The sequence below is a fragment of the Pogona vitticeps genome, chromosome 6, assembly GCF_051106095.1.
Source record: "Pogona vitticeps strain Pit_001003342236 chromosome 6, PviZW2.1, whole genome shotgun sequence".
NCBI lineage: Eukaryota > Metazoa > Chordata > Lepidosauria > Squamata > Agamidae > Pogona > Pogona vitticeps.
Window position 1 is genome coordinate 91,346,717 of NC_135788.1, and position 20,614 is coordinate 91,367,330.

At 43.0% G+C, this 20,614-nt stretch overlaps 1 protein-coding gene across 1 annotated transcript; it reads left to right on the forward strand.

The window, feature by feature from the left end:
* Positions 1 to 1,994: 1,994 nt before the first annotated feature.
* PSMD3 (proteasome 26S subunit, non-ATPase 3) lies at positions 1,995 to 15,676 on the forward strand. The gene is made up of 12 exons (XM_020805875.3): positions 1,995 to 2,261; positions 5,532 to 5,722; positions 6,031 to 6,168; positions 7,002 to 7,138; positions 7,243 to 7,433; positions 9,436 to 9,539; positions 9,699 to 9,813; positions 11,410 to 11,529; positions 11,995 to 12,098; positions 12,806 to 12,961; positions 14,694 to 14,744; positions 15,176 to 15,676. The coding sequence occupies exons 1-12, from the start codon at positions 2,081 to 2,083 to the stop codon at positions 15,251 to 15,253; spliced, it is 1,566 nt and encodes a 521-aa protein (XP_020661534.2). The 5' UTR covers positions 1,995 to 2,080; the 3' UTR covers positions 15,254 to 15,676.
* The last annotated feature ends 4,938 nt before the right edge of the window (positions 15,677 to 20,614 follow it).

The following is a 20,614-nucleotide window of genomic DNA, read 5'->3' on the forward strand; positions in this document are numbered from 1 at the left end:
AACATCAAAACCATTTATAGCTTTTTGTCTAAAATTGATTAGTTGCTTATCTTTAACATACTGCAAAAAAACCTCTTTAGTATTTGTTAAGATTAACACGCTTAAAATAAAAACAACCATAACATCACTGTTTCATTTTATTTTTAAGTAAAGTTTGTTCGGCCCCCGAACACAGTTCAGATTTTTTATGTGCTCCCCCTATAGAAATTAATTGCCCACCCCTGCTTTATATCCTAATCAACTGAGAGCTGATGTTGAAATCTCTACTGCCACCTCGAGGTGACTCTAGTCATTGACCACCTTGCCATGTACATACTGTACAGTAGATATGATCCCAGCGACCCAGATACTGTACAGCAGTGGTCCCCAACCTTGGGCCTCCAGATGTTCTTGGACTTCAACTCCCAGAAATCCTGGCCAGCAGAGGTGGTGGTGAGGGCTTGTGGGAGCTGTAGTCCAAGAATAGCTGGAGGCCCAAGGTTGGGGACCACTGCTGTACAGTATATAGAGATATGCTGAGACATAGTGATCCATAAGAATGCTGTAATGTTATTCAGTACTAGTACCGTAATGTAGACTGGAGATGGGGCTGCAGCTCAAAAAATTAGATAGAGAGTATTTATGTCCTTATAGTTTCATTTTCATATTTCAGCTGGAATTACAAGAACATGCAGCACAAGCAATCACCTGTAGTCCAGCAAAGTGGACGGGAGCTCAGGAGAGAGTACTAGGATGAGCTCCCCTGCTAGATCATGGGCTACCTGTGAATGTTGCTGGGTTGGTTGGCTTGCTTGCTTCAGGGAGGCAACATTTAAGGACGATCGGGTACAATACACGTGGGGTATAGGGGAGTGGTTCAGAAAAAAAGGATGGAAAAATGCTAGAAGAGAAACAAGATTAGGGGTATAGGGACATTGGGGGCCATGTTTGTTTTCACATTAATCGATCCACACATCAGCAAGGCTTTTATACAGAACTCAGGACAAAATATAACTAAGTCAATGTTTAATGTCTAACACAGTTTAAAATACATTCAAAAATTTAAATACAAACATGACTGGACTTGACTCCATTGTGTTCTGATTAGATGAAACAGTTTCTTTGGTGGTCTTAATGGAACAAAATCTACAAGACTACAGAGGTTTGTTAACACCTCATCTCACAACTGGGACAAATTTGAGTACTTTTAAAGTTTTTTTAAAAAAGAGCTTTTTTAAAAAAAAAATCCACATATTATGTATTTTAAGAACATCGAACCTACATTAGTACTTGTTATATGCTGTCAAGTTGCCTCCGACTTCTGGCAACCTGATGAATGAGCGATGTCCCAAATGTCCTGTCCTCAACAGCTCTTGCAAATCAAAGTCTGTGACTTCCTTTAGGGACTCAGTCCATCTCATATTTAGTCTTCCTCTTGTCTTGCTGCTTTCCACTTTTCCCGGCATTATTGTCTTTTCCAGAGAATTTTTGCCTTCTCATTATGTGCCCAAAGTAGGACAGCCTCAGTTTCAACATTTTTGCCTCCAGAGATAAATCAAGTTTTCACAAAACCGCAAATGTTGCTGAACAGACTTTAAAATACTGCCGTGCAGATGCTACTAGCATTTTCTCCGCCACCCCATACCCTTCTTTCGCCAGGGATCCATGCAAGAAAACTGTAGTCGCCGCATTCATTTGCTTTCTGCTCGAATTTATTTTCTTTGTGAGCCCCTTTGAACGGGCGCGCTCCTTCCAATGCAACGCAACTCTCAACAACCCCACCTAGAAAGCCGACGGAGAGAAGGATCCTGGGAATTGCAGTCCAACCGCTTCCCGCGGGTTGCCCATCCGTACAGTGGGAAATGGAGGCACCTCCAGCCAAGACGGAAACGTATGGAAGAGGTTTGACTCTCTACCGCTCCCGTCTCTATGGTCTCCCTCCCTTGAAAGGGGAAAGGCGTTTCCTCATTGGTTTCTTCCCCGCCCGCCCCTCGGCGATCGGCTAGTCAAGCCTGAGCTAATTTTCCCGTCGTGCCCCGCGATTGTTGCTCTGTCACGGTGCGAGAGCCGGTGAGTGTGTGCGAGGAAGGCGAGCGAAGCCATGAAGCAGGAAGGCGGCTCTCGGCGCCGCGCCGGGTCGGAGAAGGCCAAGCCCCCGCCCGCGGAACCGCCTCAGCCTCCCCCGCCGTCCGCCGACGTTGAGATGCCCGAAGAGGCGGCCCCGGCCGAGCCCGTGTCGGCCGAGAAGTCGCAGCGGGAGCTGGACGCCGTCACGCTCGAAGGTGAGGGAGGAGGGCCGCCGAAGGGGGGCAAGCCGGCCGGACTGCGAGGAAGAGGAGGAGGAGGAGGCAGGGGAGCCTAGTGGTGAGGGAAGGGGGCTCGGCTGGAAGCCCCCTGTCCCCGGTTAGTCCCTTTGTGGGCCAAGGAAAGGCGGGCCTTCGACGGTCCCGGGGACTCCCATTGGCCCCGGTGGGTGGAGAAGGCGAGGCCAAGCCTCGGGACTCCTAATCTCAAGGGAGGCCCTGCCGGTCCCCCTTGAAGGGGGGAGCGATGGGGTGGCGGAAAGGGGCCTCCCTTGCTGAAGGGCGGTGGGTGGGGGTGACTAAGGCATGATACTGTACTGTAGTCCCTCAGCAGTGCATTGGAGAATTGGGAGGAGGGGCGGAGGTTGACGTGGGTGACGGTATAAACTTCAAGAGGCTTTTGGCATCTCAGAGGCTGGGCCTTGGTGCAAAACGGATCATATCAGCGGTATTTGTCTTTGTCTTACTAGGTAGGAAAGGGAGGACGATTCCCGAACATGCACTCCAGGTAGAGCAGTGTTGTTTCATGTTCCCCTTGGCATCTGTAGGGTTAAAAAGATATTTAGCCATTTGAATTGTGGAGAGGGGAAATGAGAAGTAGTATAGTAGACTGAGCCACTGGCACCACAGAAGAGAATGACAGCTGAAGGCCAAGATCACTCCAGGACACTCCAGTCACTGAAGTGCTAGGGAGGGATCAGGCGGAGGTTGTTGCATGGAGTGTGTGCGAGGGCAAAGAGAAGAACAGGTATCACTTGGTAGACCTTTTACATTTTGGAATAATTTTATTTTTCATTGTTGTCTCATTTTGCTTTGTTCAACAAAATTATTTGGAACATTATTATACTACCAAAAGTGAGTGTGTGACCGTGGAAGGATGATTTGTATGAGCTTTGCATGGTAAGTCTCACAATTATGGTGCATTTCCTCCCATTCATAGGTTATTTTTAATGAACTAGAGACACACACACACACACACACACAGAGAGAGAGAGAGAGAGAGAGAGAGAGAGAGAGAGAGAGAGAGAGCTGGGAACAGAACAAAATGTTTCTTCAAGAGCGGAGAGTAGCTCAGTCCCAGTCTGTATGCCATTCATTTGGGTACAGATTGGATCGGGGGTTTGCATACATGTCTGTCAAAAACAAATTTTCTTAAAGACTAAAGTCAATATCGCATAACAGGCAATTTGTCAGGTTGACACAGCACCTGGAGGTTGCTGTGGACTTTCAAAGAAAGCTTTACGATATTAACAAGTGAAAACAAGTTTTAGTAATAAAAGCATCTTTTCTTTCTGATTGTCTAAATTTTCCAGTTCAGTAATAATAATTTTTACTTCGGAAATAAGTTTCAGATAAGACAGAAAGGTTGTCATACAGAAGAGGAGCAGGATCCGTTCTCAGTCATCCCAGTGTGCAGAACATGTAATGTAGTGGCCTCAAGTTACAGGAAGCCAGATTTTAGTTGAATATCAGATAAAACTTCCTAACTGTTAGAGCAGTATGACAATGAAACTAATTATCTCAGGAGTTGGTGAGCACTCCAGTGCTGGAGGCATTCAAAAGAAAATTAGATAACCACCTGTCACATATACTTTGATTTGGATTCCTGCATTGAGCAGAGGATTTCGACTCAATGGCGTTATAGGCCCCTTCCATCTCTATTATTCTCTGATTCCATAATTAGGACAAAATAGAGTGTTTCCCTGAAAATAAGCCCTAGTATGATTTTTCAAGATGATTGTAATATAAGCCCTACCCTGAAAATAAGCCCTAGTTAAGTAAAACCCTGCCCTTCACCAGTGACTCACCGGGATCCTCCAGAGCCCTCAAGAGAGACTTAAAACCTCTTCCTCTGCTCTCCCACTTCCCTTGCTCACAGAGGGGCTGAGCAGCCAGGGAGGCAGGAGCGACGCACCACCAGAAAATTGCTCCTTGGCTGTTAAGTTCCCAACAGGAATGCCTCTGCAGAGTGTGCGCTTCCCCCCTTCCAGCGTGCACCCAGGCGAGGCTAACAAAGCACAAGGTTGTAAGGGGGGAGGCAATTTTGGACCTCCAGCTCCCGTCAGCCAGCCCTCTGCCTTTATTTCCCCTCCCCTCTTTCTCTTACCATAACTCTTTTAACCCTACTCTTGTTCGGCTCCCTCTTTGGTGCTGGGTGCTGCTAGCCTGACCACGTGTTGAAGCAGCTGCCGCCCTTTCCTTGACTGGGCTCGCCGGCTCTGGACCCTGCCCCCTTCCACACCAATGCCTCCTCCTTCACTGCTGCCCTTGTTTCCCGCAAAACAATCCCAGCGCCCACCAGCCCCAATGGGAGCCTCAGCCCAGGCACCGCCACTGGAGGAACCCGAGCCACCACCGTGGCGCCTCCTGGCAGCAGCGGAAGCACCCCTGGAGGAAGTGGCACCAGGTACATTTAAAGAAGGGGAAGGAGAACGGGAATAAATAAATAATAATAAATAAAATAAATGATGATAATTGAATAAATGTAGGTGGTTCTTGAAAAAAATAAAACATCCCCCGAAAATAAGTCCAAATGAGTGTTTTGTTTGGATTTTGAGCAAAAATTAATATCAGACCCTGACTTATTTTTGGGGAAACATGGTAGATGTATATTCTTCACTTCTGTTTTTCGAATTCACACTCAGAAATAAGTTTTGTTGAATAAGTATAGTTTATGAATTGTAAATCATAAACATAGACACACTACCATGAACTTCTGGGAAGAAGAATATTATATTCATCCACAGTTTATACACTTTAATAGATGGTGTCCTGTTGTAGATATTGTCCTTGTCTTATCAAAGGAACAGGCCAGAAACGGAACTGCATTTGGGACATTCTCTTTCCAAGGAGACATGTCTCATAGTACTTAGAAAAAATGTTTTTTCTAAAAAGTGCATCTACTGTTTATGTAATCTGTGAGTAAAAGCCAGTAGCTAGCTGTGGATATTGAAAGGATAACTAAACTGATTGATCATTCAGGTGGTCACAAATGTGCAGTTTGAAAAGGCCTTAGCATGGTAATCTGGTTGGTCACTGAACTCCCCTACTCCATGCTCTGCCACTGCTGAAGAGCATTTTCTTTTTTATAACTTTCAGGTTGCTCATCTCTGCTTTGACAGTGTCTCCAAATCTCATCTTGCATAGAACTTTATCTGCAGCACTGCTGCTTTCAGCATCTGTTCTTGGGAAATGCTGGAGTTCGATGCACTTCTCCATTTATTTAGTTCTTTCTTTCGGCCATTGCAGATATCAAAGAACACGTGAAGCAGCTGGAGAAAGCTGTATCTGGGAAGGAACCGCGCTATGTCCTTCGTGCCCTGAGAGCCTTGCCATCAACATCCCGTCGCCTCAACCCTAATGTGCTCCAGAAAGCCATCAATGGCTTTTTCACTTCTAATAGTGCTGTGCGGGACTTCCTCATCAGCTTCTTGGAGGAGGCAAGTCTGAAAAGGATAGATGGGATGCCTGGGTACTCTACTGGGGCTTGCGCTATATTGCGGAAAATATTCCTTTTATTCTCTAAGAGTATTCCTTTGGGAGTTAATTAAAATCATTTGGAGGAGTATTGCCATTTTTTTCTTGCTACTCAGTAATAAATTTCAAGATTATTATCTTTTGAATTATAATAGATGAGCAACATACAGCTCTTGGAACTTGCATATATAGCTTTTTGTGAGAATTGGGAGGAGAGAGTGGAATCATAGTATATCGCTAACCTGTTTATGTCTGTTTTTCCTCTTTGTAGCCCATGGATACAGAAGCCGATCTGCAATTTCGACCTCGCACAGGAAAGGCAGCTTCCACTCCTCTCCTGCCAGAAGTAGAAGCGTATCTCCAGCTACTCCTGGTCATATATCTGATGAACAGCAAACGCTATGAAGAGGTAGTGTATCACTTTCCCCATAAGTCTTGGTGTCTATTTGAAAGCAGCAAACTGCCATGGCTTGGACATGGACCTTGAGGGAAGAAGGGCAGGAAAATAGGCCATTGAAATTAGGCACTGTTTTCCATTACTTCCTTCTCTTCACAGATTGATCTGGATGCTAAAAGGTGTACACACAAGTGCAACAGCTGTATTTAGAAAATTGTGCTAAAGTATTAACTGGAGTATTAGAGGTCAGAACATCACTCTAGAATTTAAAGGGGTATATTTGTGCCATTATGTACGTTGCAGCTGATAATAAACCTTGAAGAACTATGAGCAGTCTTAGACTTCCAAAAACTAGTAGTGTTCCCTGTCTGCTTCTGGCTCTTTTGTTGTCTTAATGCACCAGGTATGTTACGTATTCTGCAATCTCTTTTCCCTGGTGCAGTTATCCCAAAGTCTTTACACAATTTATGCATAAATGATACTGAAGAGTGCTGGGTGCCAGGACCTAACTGGGTACAGAAACTTGGATTTGTGGGCTGTGGGAATGCAGAACCTCTCACAGAAACTGTTACAGTGAGTTTGAGTGATCTCTGCTTAGACAGGGCAGAGACTTCTTGTGTCATGGTATGTATGACAAGCCCATCTTTCTTCCACCAAACCCATTTTGTGGAAGGCATAGAGAGTGAATTGTGTTGATTCTTGCAGACCAGGGAGAAAGTCCTGAGAGCTGAGACATCTATTTGAGCCAATGTAAGTAAGTGATGTTTATGATCACACAGTGTCAGTACCTGAAGCCCACCAATGAAGCTGTGCAGGTTCTCCATATTAAATCTCTCTCTCTGCAGGCCCAGAAAGTCTCAGATGATCTGATGCAAAAGACAAGTCCTCAAAACCGTCGAGCCCTCGATCTAGTGGTAGCCAAGTGTTACTACTACCACGCTCGCATCTATGAGTTCTTGAACAAGCTGGACGTAGTTAGGAGGTATGTCTGGTAGCATTCAGGAGTTGCCATAATCTTTATTATTCCTCTAGTATTTTTTGTTCCAAGGCTGCTGATGACACAACCTCTCTTCCTTTTCCTTTCAGTTTCCTTCATGCTCGCTTAAGGACGGCAACGCTGCGCCACGATGCAGACGGCCAGGCTACCCTCCTGAATCTGCTGCTGAGGAATTACCTTCACTATGACCTCTATGACCAGGCAGAAAAGCTGGTCTCCAAATCAGTGTTTCCTGAGCAGGCAAACAACAATGAGTGGGCCAGGTACCTCTACTACACAGGTGAGGTGCAAAGTTTGTCTCTTACTTGAGATCCTTGATGTCCTGAGCCAAACACAAGGCTTGGAACTTGCCTGTGAACACTATGGTCATCAGGTTTTGCTGAAATAAAGCAAAATATTATTACCTGACTAATATAGACACATTATCAACTAACTTTGCATATCTTTGTTTGCTAGCCAAGAGGAAAGGAACATGGGTCTTCTATGCAAAGCACTGAAGCTCCATTCCATAAGGGGGATTTTTCCATATTTTGAGTCTCCTCATCTGTCTGCCCCACCATCAAGAAATGTTTAATTGAAGGGAGGCGGGGGGGAAGGCCATTAAAAAGTAAAGGATGGCTTTTTGCACTGAAAAATTCCTAAGAAAAAGTATTTTGGGGGACAGAGGTATAGGAGCAGACATGGCTCTTCAAGTTCCAGGAAGGAGTATGTCTTGACTTCTGGATTTTTGAAAAAATGCCCACTCTGTTCTAAGGGCCAGAAGTTCAGTTCTTTATCAGGAATTTTCAGGATGTCAAATTCAAAATGAGATGGTAAATTCCACACTTATATACTACTCATAGAGACATCCAGGTTCATAGGCAACTCTGTCAAATAACCTTTGAGTTAGAATTAATTGGATTAAAATGTTAAGAGTATGCTTCTCATCTTCTTAAGACTCTGAACAGAGGAATTTGTCCTGTTGCAACTTTCTATTTGCTGTTATTATTTAAGTGTATACTTGGGGCAGTTAGCAAACACTGTTTGTTTATTTATTTTAAGAATTATATGTTTTTTTTCCAAATGAGGAATTGAAAACCAAATTACAATATTAAAAAATGTAAAATGTCAAAAAAAAGTCTTGAGAGCATAAACTTAAATTTATATGTCCCTTCTCTATATATTGCATAGGGGATGACTCAGTACCTATATGTCCTGAAGAGGTTTGTAAGACTAGCTTAGCAGTTTATCTAGTGGATTGACGTCTGCTAGGTTCTAGGAAATCAATGAAAAGCCTTCTCATCTCTGTTGGGCATTTAGGAGTAAGAAGAGGTTATAAAGAATAAACATACAAATAAGAAAATAGATCCATTGGAAAGTGGAAAGAGTTAAAGAATTTCTGTTCCACTAGCCTAGCAGAGAAACTTGGGCCAGGTTTTGCCAGGACAGGCTGGGCTGCCCAGAAGTGAGCTGGGTAAACGACTTCATTAGGTCACAGCTTATCCTTTTCTGAAAATTAAAAAATTAAGAAGTTCTCTGAAAGGGAGTTTCAGGACACGATAGGGGGCTCATTTTGACTACAGCACAACGCACTCATTGACCAGTCCAGAGGTAAGCATAGATGATGTGTTTATTAGGCCACTATTATTATTTTTTTAAATTGTTAGCTTTTGACCCATACAGACCTCCTCAGGCTGGGCACCTCTGTGTTGTGGGTGATGCAGACAAACTTGAATGTCCAAAAAGTCATGGCAGAGGCCCATGCTAGGCTTCTTCTTTAAAAGCAGGTTCCAAAATGCAGGCTGCAGAAATAAGTCAGGAGTGTACATTTCAAATTCCACCCCTGACGGCCATTGGTTGAACTGGTGTCCCAACTCACCAAACAAAGGAATGCCAGCCACTGGCCGCCAGGTGTGGAATTTGAAATGTACACTCCCGACTTGTGTTTGCAGCCTGCATTTGAAACTTGTTTTTACGAAAGAAATTGCCATGGGCATCTTCCATGACTGTTAGATTTTTTCCCCTGCACCATCCACGATACGGTGCCCTAGCTGACAAAGATGTGGTCATTCAAAAGATAGCATTTTTCTAGCAGTCTAATAGAGGTATCGCCTACCCTTACCCTTTGGATTGGTCAAATTAGTGTTTTGTGCTGTAGTCGAATGAGCCCCTCTAGTGTGCCCTGTGTGTAAGGACTACACACCTAGGGGAAAGTTCGTCTTGGGTGGGAGGGAGGAAGGCAACTTTAGTTTGGCACACTCAGTATGACCATTCCTGGTGCTGAGCTGCTCTTCCTTTCCCAGGCCGCATCAAGGCCATACAGCTGGAGTATTCTGAAGCTCGGAGGACCATGACAAATGCTCTGCGGAAAGCACCACAGCACACAGCTGTTGGCTTCAAACAGACGGTGAGTGGGGGCGGGCTCCTCCAGGTGGCGCTGTAGGACTAAAGATGAAAAGAGAATTGGATCTGTCATATGGATGGAACTCTGCCATAGTTTGTAATGGTTGGTACATGGTGGTTAGCAATAGGGTAAATGGTTCTGTGGTTTGTATCTCTTTTTTAGGTCCACAAGCTACTGATTGTGGTGGAGCTGCTACTAGGTGAGATTCCGGATAGGCTGCAGTTTCGGCAGCCATCTCTGAAGAGATCCCTTATGCCCTATTTTCTCTTAACACAGGGTAAGTAGTATGGCTCAGGCTCTATTAAATGGTCTAATAGAAACAATAAACAGTGAAATTGCAAGAGAAGAATCCAAACCAAATCTTAAGTAGTCTTTACTATTGTGATTGTTCAAATGCATTTTTGAATATTCATTTCCAGTGCAGCCCACCTGAAAGATTATTCCTTTCTATTATAGTCAGTACTATTCTTATCACAGTCAGTAATTGATTTGAAACATACTCATATTGTAGTTTATAAATTTTGTATATGAAATCAAAATATATTTTGGATTCTTAACGCTTTGTTTCTATCAAAGTATGCTTAAAATAGGAAATATTGGAAAATGTTACATGTTTTTATGTTGGCTTATTTTCAAGCATTGCTTAACGTCAGTATTATACCCCTTCCAAAATACAGGGTTATGCTAAAGCATGAAAAAAAAAAACGTTTTCAGAAGTTTCACAAATTAAGCTGAAAAAACTCTCCCTAAAATTGCCAGAACCTGTTGATTAGGTGATTCCAGTAAGACAAAAAACAAAGCTGGAGAGAAAGCTTCATGAAACAGGCTTGCCCACATTTTGTTTATTTGTAACCAAAATGTGGGTTATCTCAAGGCCTGCTGTGGGGTCCCCACTCTAATGAATGTGCTTATATGAAAAGTCAGAGATTTCATTCCACTTACAACATCTGCTGCATGATACATTTGGGGTTTGAAGGATTGGATTTACTACATAACACTACAGTGGTGCCCCGCTTGACGACAATCAGTTCCAGGAAAATCGCTGTTAAGCAAAATCATTGTCAAGCGGGGGGGAAAAACTCATTGGAATGCATTGAAAACTGGTTAATGCGTTCCAGTGGGGAAATACCTCATCGTCCAGCAAAGATCGCCCATAGAGAACAGTCGATCAGCTGTTTAAAATCGCTGTCTTCAGAAGCAGGGCTCCAGAAAGCAGCCATTTTGCGAAGGGAGGGAAGCCATTTTGCGGAGCCGGAAAAATCATCGTTTAGGGAACAAAAGGTTCGCAAAGCAGGCTCCTAATCAACGTAATGCAAAAAAAAAAACACAACCCGTTGGATCCATTGTTTTGCGATTGCTAACTCATCTTCAAGCTATTTTGTCGTCAAGCGGGGCACATGCAAGTCCAACAAGGAAACAGCATAATTTTGCCGGGAAGATTGTTTTTACATCCACTATAGCAATAACATCTTAAGTCTTAAATGTTTTTCATGGCTGTAGTGATTAAACACCACTGACATGTAGGATGTGTGCATTTCAAGTCCAACATTAAGTAGGTAGATAGAAGAGTAGATGAGAAATTGTATCATAACATAAGAAAGATTAAGGTGTATTTTCATGCCAGAGTCACTGCATGTCTTCAGTAGGATCTGTGATGCAGGCTGTATGATTATGCATCTTCTCTGTCATAAAGATCATAGCTGTGGCAGATACATGCTAATCTGAAGCACCAGCAGGGAGGAGAATGTATTGTAGCACCTAAGATGCAGTGAAAATTCCTGAGTAGCAATTATATATTGCTGTGTGAGCCCAAACCACAGTGCACACCCCTCTTTATCTCTGTCTTCCCTTACCTCCCTCTTTTTCCCCATAGCTGTTCGGACAGGGAACCTGGCCAAGTTCAACCAGGTGCTTGATCAGTTTGGCGATAAGTTCCAAGCAGATGGAACCTATACCCTCATAATCCGCTTGAGACACAATGTGATTAAGACAGGTGAGAAACTCTTTTTCCTCAGAATTGTGATGATTTCACCCTGTGGCAAGCAGAGTGATTTGGTTTTGAAACTATGTTTAAAATTCCAATGCAGCTACTTTTTCTGAATTTCCAAAAAGTGTGTCCCCTTGCTGCCCCTTCTTTCTTCTGCTACTTTTCTGTGAGGGCTAGGGATAGCAAGCAAGTCCCTGCTTTTAGTAAAGGGAACATATAGTAAATGTTCCCTTTGAACAAAGTCCAAAAAATTAAACATTTATTTGTTTTGTTTTATTTCAGACATGTATAGACTGCTTGACTTCATGCTGAGCACTTCTCTAAGTGCTTTGCAACAATGAATAATCAACCCACATAAACCAAATTCAAATCCACAAATAAACATATACTGTAAAGTAAATAAAATAAAAATTTCAAGCATCTGATGTCCCTTTGTGCTTTCTTTGGGCTATCTTTTTATCTGTTGTGCAGGTGTTCGCATGATCAGCCTTTCGTACTCACGGATCTCCTTGGCTGACATAGCCCAGAAGTTGCAGCTGGACAGCCCAGAAGATGCTGAATTCATTGTTGCCAAGGTGAGTAGGTGCAAAGCTGGCCTAAATGTGACTGCAAATGTGTGCACTTTCTCAGTATGCCAGGCTAGTAAATCTCTGTGATCCTCTGGTCTTAAACAAATGGTCCTTATCTCTCAAGCTCTTAGAGATGCTACCACCTGTTTTTTATAAGAGCTGCCTTATAAGAGCAATCAGGATTTGAGCCACCGTAATCCAGCTCACACCACACTTCAAGCATTGATATACCTCATACATTATATTCAGATTCTAATTGCATAAGCAGGAAATTCAGTGGCCTTTTTAAATTACTCTTAGTGATACAGTGATGTCAGGTTAAGATCTCAGCCTTGTTCCATTACATGTGTGACCCATTCTACCCTTTTCGTTCAGAACTTCCTGTATGGAAGTTGGTCAGACCTCCTTGAACATACTCCAGTGCCAGCTTGGGGATAAAGAGTTCCCCCACTCTGCAGTGCATAGGATTCAGAGTCTATTATGGGATTTGTTTTTCAGTATTTTTTGAGGCCTGACCATATAACACAGGGAGTGGTTCAAAGCATGACAGTAGCTCAGACCTTGCAGTGTGCATGACTTTTAGAAAGGCCTGATCCAGACAACCTCTCTGCAGAAATTAAGCCCCCCAGTCAACTAACAATGCTACCTTGGTTTGTTCTTGTGGATGTTGTCATTCAAAGACATATGACTATGTGCTTGTCTGTGGTTTCCAGGCCATCCGGGATGGTGTGATTGAGGCTAGCATTAACCATGAGAAAGGTTACATCCAGTCTAAGGAGATGACTGACATCTACTCCACACGGGAACCCCAATTGGCCTTCCACCAACGTATCTCCTTCTGCCTCGACATTCACAACATGTCTGTCAAGGTAAATGAGCGAGTTTGTGCATTGGTATCCACAGGGCAATTCTGGGCACATCTAGTGTTTGCAGAAAATAGAAACAAGGGGAACTTCATTCCTGTATTTTGAAGTCTTTTCACCTTCCAGCCTTCCACATCAGCACACTAGTACCTCGTGAAATATAATCAAACCAGAAAGGCCAGTGCCACATTTCCCATGTTCCTTTGTCATTTTCTACACAGTTAAACTGGCATTAGTACAAGTTGGATTCCTGTACACTTGCTTCAGGTAATCTGGTGGGTGGGCGGTCCAAAGGGGAAGGTTTGTGTAGTATATAACCCAAATCACAAATCTAATAGTCCTGGGTTTGAATCTCGAAGCCAATGTGAATTTCATGACAATTTCTCTGTCAATCATCGCTCTATTTGCAACATCAGTGTAACAAAGTCAGTCAGCATCAGAAGAATTGCTGAGATGTGTGAAGTGTTTTGTGCATTGTGAAGCACTATATAAATACTAGCCCAATGTGTCCCAATGTTGGGAACAGAATGTTTAAATCTAGGTGGATACAGAAAAGCATCCTGGGATGTTAAATTTAAGGAGTTGATCCTTGACACTAAAGACACATTTTTTTAAATGATACTTTTTTAGATTGCAGTTCTCAGGGCTCAGCTACACTGTTGACATGAACTGGGAATTGGATCGGGAGTGTTTGAAATCAATGTAAAGTTGTGTAGCTTTTATGTCGGTGTATGTGTTTTTTGGGACAACTTTCACAACTTTCATTCCACTAGTAAACTCCCTCTCCAAAAAATAAAAATAAAAAGACTGGACAGGTTGCAGGATTGCCTCACCAGGGAGTTGGGGAGGGAGCAGCAGCAGCCTTGAGGCAGCCCTGAAGCTTGTACTTTGTGTGAGACACATATGCCCAGTATGAGAGGGAAGCACCACTCAGAATAGCAACTGCCTGGGCGTCAGCCTCTAGCAACTGAGGAAAAGTTTCCTGATATTATTTATGCCCCTGGTTGGCCCACTGACTTGCTTTCCCGCCTCATTCTTGACCCTTCATCTGCTATAAGCCAAGAGAGCTGGCTTGACAGGCTGAACTCTCTTTCACTCGGATGGCAAGCTAGCGTAGCTGTAACTAGTTGATTTTGGCATTGGGGCAAGCACTGCCATCTCACATCTGTGCTGCCATGACACAAGACTGCAGGTCTCTGTACTGCAGTGTACTAAGGAAAGGGCAAGGTACGAGAAGATAAACCACCAGCAAGCCAGCTGGCAGCCTAACTTATACAGCACTATAACAAATTGGGGGGAGGGAATAAATAAGGGTATCCTGCAGTTCAAAATCCATGATCCTTCAATCCTATTCTTGACAAACCCCACAGACACAATTGAGTCTGACACAGGCATTCCTACATGTCAAAACAATTCATAGTAAATCATGTTGACAGTTATTTTTAAATCAATTTCAAGCATGCTAAAGGCAATGCGAAGTAGGAGTATTGCAGAGTATAAACAAGTTCTTAGAATCTGCTACAGCAAACATGGGCAGTAACCATGTTGGCTAGAGGATTCTGAGAATTTTAGTCAAAAGTATCATTTCAGACCTCTGCCGAAGACATAATAAACTAAGGAATGATTTTGGTCAGAAATCTCAAGTCAGAGACGAAGGACTCCCTGGCTAGGCTTCTTACTCTGAGGCTTGCCTCCAGTCATAGTTGTGTGCATCCTCTAATTTCTTCTCCATTTTCAGGCTATGAGGTTCCCTCCAAAGTCTTACAACAAGGATCTAGAGTCTGCAGAGGTGAGTGCATTCCTGCATTGGTGTCCTGTATTGAGTCAAAGGTTGTACTCAATGGCCTTATAGGCCTCTTCCAACTCATAGCCAGGGAGTGCCAGAAGAGTGCCAGCTCTTCAGTAAGCTATTTGGGTTAGAGTGCATAATTAGACCTAGCTGCACTTCTCACAAGTCCTCCACATGTGATCTGTAAAAACATCACAGACCAGCATTCCTGTCCATCTCCTCCTTACCACCAATAGCCAGAATCCTATTCTCCAATTATGCTCACATAAGGAAAATCCTGGCAATGCCTATTGTGGCATAATGGATAGAGTGAAGGGATAGGACTCAGGCGGCCAAGCTGAAGGACCTCTTGTTCACTTAGCAGAAGTATTCACCCACAATAGTTATGTTTTGCCACTTAATTGTTCTGTTCTGTTGCCTTTGCTTTGCAGGAGCGGCGGGAGCGTGAACAGCAGGACCTAGAATTCGCCAAGGAAATGGCAGAGGATGATGATGACGGTTTCCCTTGATGCTCTTGGGATGGCTGCATTAATTTCATTTTTTTGTTTCTTGCCCAATACAGACCGTTGTCTACTGGTTGAAATCCAGAACTTGCCTTTATTTCTGTATCCTGCATGTTGAGGGTGGTACAGAAAAAAAATGTTCCTGGCTGGGGAAAAGAATAGAGCATCCCCAGATTAAAGGGGCAGTCTTCTCTCTAAACTGAAGGCCATTTTGTGGTTTTCAGCCAAAGGGGGTTCCCATAATGGGCTAAACGCATCCCCTGTTGTCCGTTCTGGTTTTAGTCAAACAGAGGATTGATTGCGGGGGGTGGGGTGGGGAGTGGCCGATCTGATGGCACGCCTTCGGGTTCAGCTCATGAAGTAATTTCAGTTGGAAATTTTTGTCAAACTTTGTTTAGGGCTTTTAAATAAAAGTTTGGGGGAAATGGAGTGCTTTTTGTCCAGAATGTTACATGGAAGAGTGCTAAGACATCTAATAGAGGAGGTCCTCGGGCAGATGGAATCTTATCTTTTTTTTATGCTGCTTCGATTGTCATAGTGAAAGGTTTGGAAACATCATTATCTTACTGGGAAGTCTCCAAACACAGGCAGCAGTCTACTGTCTGGGCTTCCCTTTGAAATCAGTACAAAAATCAGTTACACAGGAAAATGGAAACTCTTAAAAATAGAAGCAAATGGAGAATTGGAACAATTTTTCCCCCTTGGAGAGCCCTGAATTAGTGTCATCTGCAGATTCAGCAACCGCATTGCTCAACCCAGATTTGTGACCATTTGTGATGTTTAGCATGTCCTAATAACAGATCTTTTGAAGGTCACCACCTCTTCCTTTTGTTACACAATCTGTCCATTTACTTCTACCTTCTGTTTCTTTTTTAACTTGTTACTACTGATCTTTAAAGCAAAAAAAGCAAAGTGTGCTGCTTATATACCGCCCCATAGCACTTCAAGCACTCTCTGGGCAGTTTACAATTTAATTATGCAGGCTACACATTGCCCCCCCCCCCCCCCCCGCGAGCTGGGTACTCATTTTACCGACCTCGGAAGGATAGAAGGCTGAGTCAACCTTGAGCCGGCTACCTGGGATTTGAACCCCAGGTTGTGAGCACAGTTTTAGCTGCAGTACAGCGGTTTAACCACTGCGCCATGAGGCTTATTTAGGAAAATAAGTGCGAAAATCACAGCTGGGCAATAGCTTTATTAGAACTAGCCAAAATTTCACAGATTTATGCAAGCTCTCAAGTTCACAAGAACTCTTCACCAATATAAAATATGATCTACTCTGATTAAAAAATTATGGAGAACTCAAAAGCTTACACATGCTGGTGGAGTTCCTAGTCCTAATTGAACTATTGCCTTTCTGCGGGTTTTGAATTTTTTGTTCTCCTGACCAAAATGATTACATTTGTTTGTATCATTATTCTATAAAAGTACCCGTTTTCTTTCCTTTGGTGAGGAGCTTTCAGAAATTTTCTGGAATTCCCAAATATTGCATCAATGTGTTAAACTTTAATATGTTGGAGATCTTGGATGATAACATGGTGAATGTGTTTCCCTTATACCTTACATACACAGCTCTTATACTTTGAAACAGTACCAGTACTGGTGATTGATCATGTTTGTTTCTGTGGTGTGAAAATCTTAAAAGTCCTGATGACAGCAGTTTGATTACACAGAAAAGCTGAACTGGTGTGCTCTACTGGATGATGTCAGGAGGCATGGCCACAGCTGTAGCAGTGTTGGTTGTGTTGTACGTAGGCTTCCCTGGCTCCTCCAGTTGGACTAGATCAGCTGCTGTATCCACGGGGTACATAAAACCTCAGGAAGCCATATACACATGCAGCCAAGCACTGATGGCAAAGGTACAGTATTTCTGCATCCAGGACATAAGTCAAGTGGTATCTCCGTCCTGTTCCTTTCCCATGTAGGAAAACAACAGGGGCAGAGCAGTCTGCTCTCAGGTAGTGCTTCCAGGAGCTAAACCTATTTATAGTGTCAAGCACCAGACCTGGAACTTGTTAAGCAATACCAATGATGTGTTATTTTTTTGAATTTGTGCTGATTACCTTCACTCGCTAAATATTCGAGTTTCCACATATTTGAAGTGTGTTGTAATGGCTGTATATATTTCATGCTTATAAAAAAATAATACTCCGGTAATCCAGGCACTAAAACCCTACCCCAAATGCTGGAAACTTTATTTCATTATATTTGTGGTTTTCAATATGTAGGTTAATATATTGTTCCAGGGCAGAATGTTTGGGAAGTCCTTCCCTTTCCTGGCTTTTTGTATCATAAACAAATGGCTCCTTAAAAATTTTGCTGGCCTCCAGAGCTAGATTTTTATAAGTGAGATGGAGAACAGGGAGGGAGAGGTGATAAGCCACCTTCTGGTTTTGCTGGCTTCTGCCAAACAGTCCCTGCCCTTCGTTTGCTACTATAAGGGTGGGACATATACTTGATTTTTAAAAAAAGCTTCAGACTCCCATAAAGTTGAATTTTGCTCCCAGTAAGCTGCCTGGGCATTTCAGTAAATTGGAGCACCTGGCTGTGGAACCAGAGGTCAGGACTTTGATTTGGTATCCCTCCCAGAAAAGAGAGAACTTGTGGAGTCATGGGTTAGCTGCACAGTTGCTGAGTACTGCCGGAAGAATGTAGTGGCTACTGCTTGTATTTTATATCTAGGAAATCCTGGCAAGACTCACTGTAAGTCAGAACTGATGACAGATATCATTGTCACATCCTAAACTACATTCGGTCAAGCAGAATTCTAGATGAAGGAGCAAGGATTTCTCGAGTATGAGGTGAATGAAATTCTGGAGCACAACTGAGTGCCCTCTAACCCATTTCCATTTCGAAATACAGTACAACCTTTTTTTTTAAAGCTAGTGTTTATGTACATGAACACCCTATTGCAGAAGTTACTGCAGTGGTGCAACTGAGTTATGATCAGATATGAAAGTGCACATCAGCAGCAGCTTCCACAGTTGGGAGTTCCATGAGTGCAAATGCTGAAACAGTGTACTGACCTTAATATTTAAAATTGTGCTTTATTTCCAGCTCCTGACAATTCCCACCATGTATGTTACTCATCTTTCAGCAAATATTTTAATGTCTGCCTCCAATCATTCCATGCATTGTCTCTGATCCGGGGGGGGGGGGGGGGTCCCTGAAGAAGATTTACAATTTCTTAAAATTCTGAAGCTGTTCTTTGAAAAATTGAATTTTTTTCTTCTGAAATGTAAAGAAATAGGTACTCTGTTCTGAATATGATCACTGGTCTCTTCCGAATCTTTCATTTTATTCTAACCATCAATAGCCTATCAAGTTACCAGGCAAATAGGCAAAGCATCTTTGCTCAGCTGTGCTTATTGTCTTAGCTTTAAAGCATGAACCTTTTAGCTTGTGTTCTCTCATTGAATTATTCTAGAGCAAACCCATTTTCCACAGACACAAGTAGCCATTCAAAATATTCTTACTATGTAGGTAGTCCTCCTTGGAAGCCTGGTTGCCCACAATTTTGACTTTAAAAGTAGATTAGTACTGGTGTTGCTGGTTGATGCAGTTCACACTCACCCCTCCAGGGACTAACTCAATCCCTGTGAAAGTTCTGGAAGTCCCACATTTTCTAGTTTGCTTGGCCAACATCACCACTGAGGAGGAGTTAGAGGTTGTGATCAACACAGTAGGCATCAGTGTCATCAGAAATGTCATGTCCTGGAAATCATCATCTTAGAACTGCAGAGCTGGAAAGGACCCTATGGATCATTGTCCAGCCCCTGTCAAGAAGGTGCAGTGGGGAATCGAAACTTGAATCCAGAGACCTAAACCACTGAGCCATCCTGCAGCTCATAAGTGACACTTGCTAAGCAGGAATGGCAAAGGATACAATGACCTCCAAAGGAGTGTCCTCTGAAATGACACTTGTTCTATGTGAAAAGCTAGAACTGAACTTACCTTCCCGCTCCTTATCTGCCCACTTGACTCTGGCACAGAGATCCTGGCTTGCTTTATATCAGAGTTCTTTCTTATAGGTAAATGAGGACTTAAGGTCAATGATCAAAATGGTGTAGTGAGCCAATATTGTTTATGCTGAAGTTCAACAATTAAGACATACTGTGGAGCTGGTTTAATATAAAGCAATATTTTTGTCAAAACCAGTTGATGAGTGAAAGCAGAGAGGTGAGGAAGAAGTGATTTCCTCAGTTTATGGAGGTGGGGATGAATCTGACCAATGCATAAGCGTTTATACACTAATGCTTAAACCCACAAAGCCAAGAATGGGAAGCTGCCATAAAGCATGTGAGCACCTAAATGAGAATGTGTTGTAATCATAGGTGGTTTAACTTATCTGGAGATAGATTGGATCATGGTATGTTTATGTCATGTCAAGCTCAGAACAACTGGGATGCCTGGAAAGAACCTCCGAGAGGGGACAGAATGGGCGAATATGAGACAGAGGATTTTACTCTTTCCTGTGAAGAACATTTGGCCCTCCATGACCTTGACTCCAGCTCCTGCCAACCCTTGCCAGAACAACCCATGGTGAGGGATAATGAAAGTTGCAGTTCAGCAACATCTGGAAGGCCAGTTTGTTTACCCCCATTTACAATGCCTTGTCAGTCTGCACCAGGAGATTGTGTATCTCCCTTTAAATAAAAAAAATTAAAAAGGTCTTTTTTGACAGTTACAAAAAATAACCTACTTTGTGTCCACATCATCATCAAGCCAATTCTGATTTCTGGCAACCCTTTTCAGGGTTTTTTAAGGTAGAAAATACTCATAAGTGGGTTAACATCCCCTTTTTCTGGAGGCATCCCTTGATTGTGCAGCTTGCCCAATGCCACACAGGCTGGCTCTATTGCAAGAGGCACAGTGGGGAATCAAACTCCCAACCTCTGGCTCCACAGCTAGATACTTAAACCACTGAGCTATACAGCCAAAAGGAGAGAAATAAATGATGCCACCCTTCAAACTGTTACCCCTGTCTCCAGTTTCTAGTCTATGGCCAAGTAAGGTAAGGGCTTCGGATTCTATGAATCCACACCCTCTCCCAGCACACAATGTGTTCTAGCGTTAGGATAACAACAGCTATGGATATTTCCACAACTATAAGGGAGCAGGGTCATATTACAACCCTCATAGTCCCTAAACTATGTCAAGTTTAAGAATCTCCATAACATTATCCCCACAATTATTCCCACAGTTATGTAAATTTCAAATTTAGCAAAGTTTTTCACATTTAGATAATTATCTTGGGCTCTTAAGATTTAGCTTAGCTTGTGACAAATCCAGCCCTGTGTAGGAAGTTTACAATGTCGGACCTTTTTTTCCACCTGTGGAAAAGTAGATCTGAAATGGAAGCTCCTA

Bases quoted from the DNA above. Each gene is read 5' to 3' on its own strand.
- PSMD3 (XM_020805875.3), top strand. From the start codon at position 2,081: ATGAAGCAGGAAGGCGGCTCTCGGCGCCGCGCCGGGTCGGAGAAGGCC. The intron at 6,169-7,001 runs GTAGTGTATCAC...CTCTCTCTGCAG, and splicing joins ACAGCAAACGCTATGAAGAG to GCCCAGAAAGTCTCAGATGA. The intron at 12,099-12,805 runs GTGAGTAGGTGC...TGTGGTTTCCAG, and splicing joins CTGAATTCATTGTTGCCAAG to GCCATCCGGGATGGTGTGAT.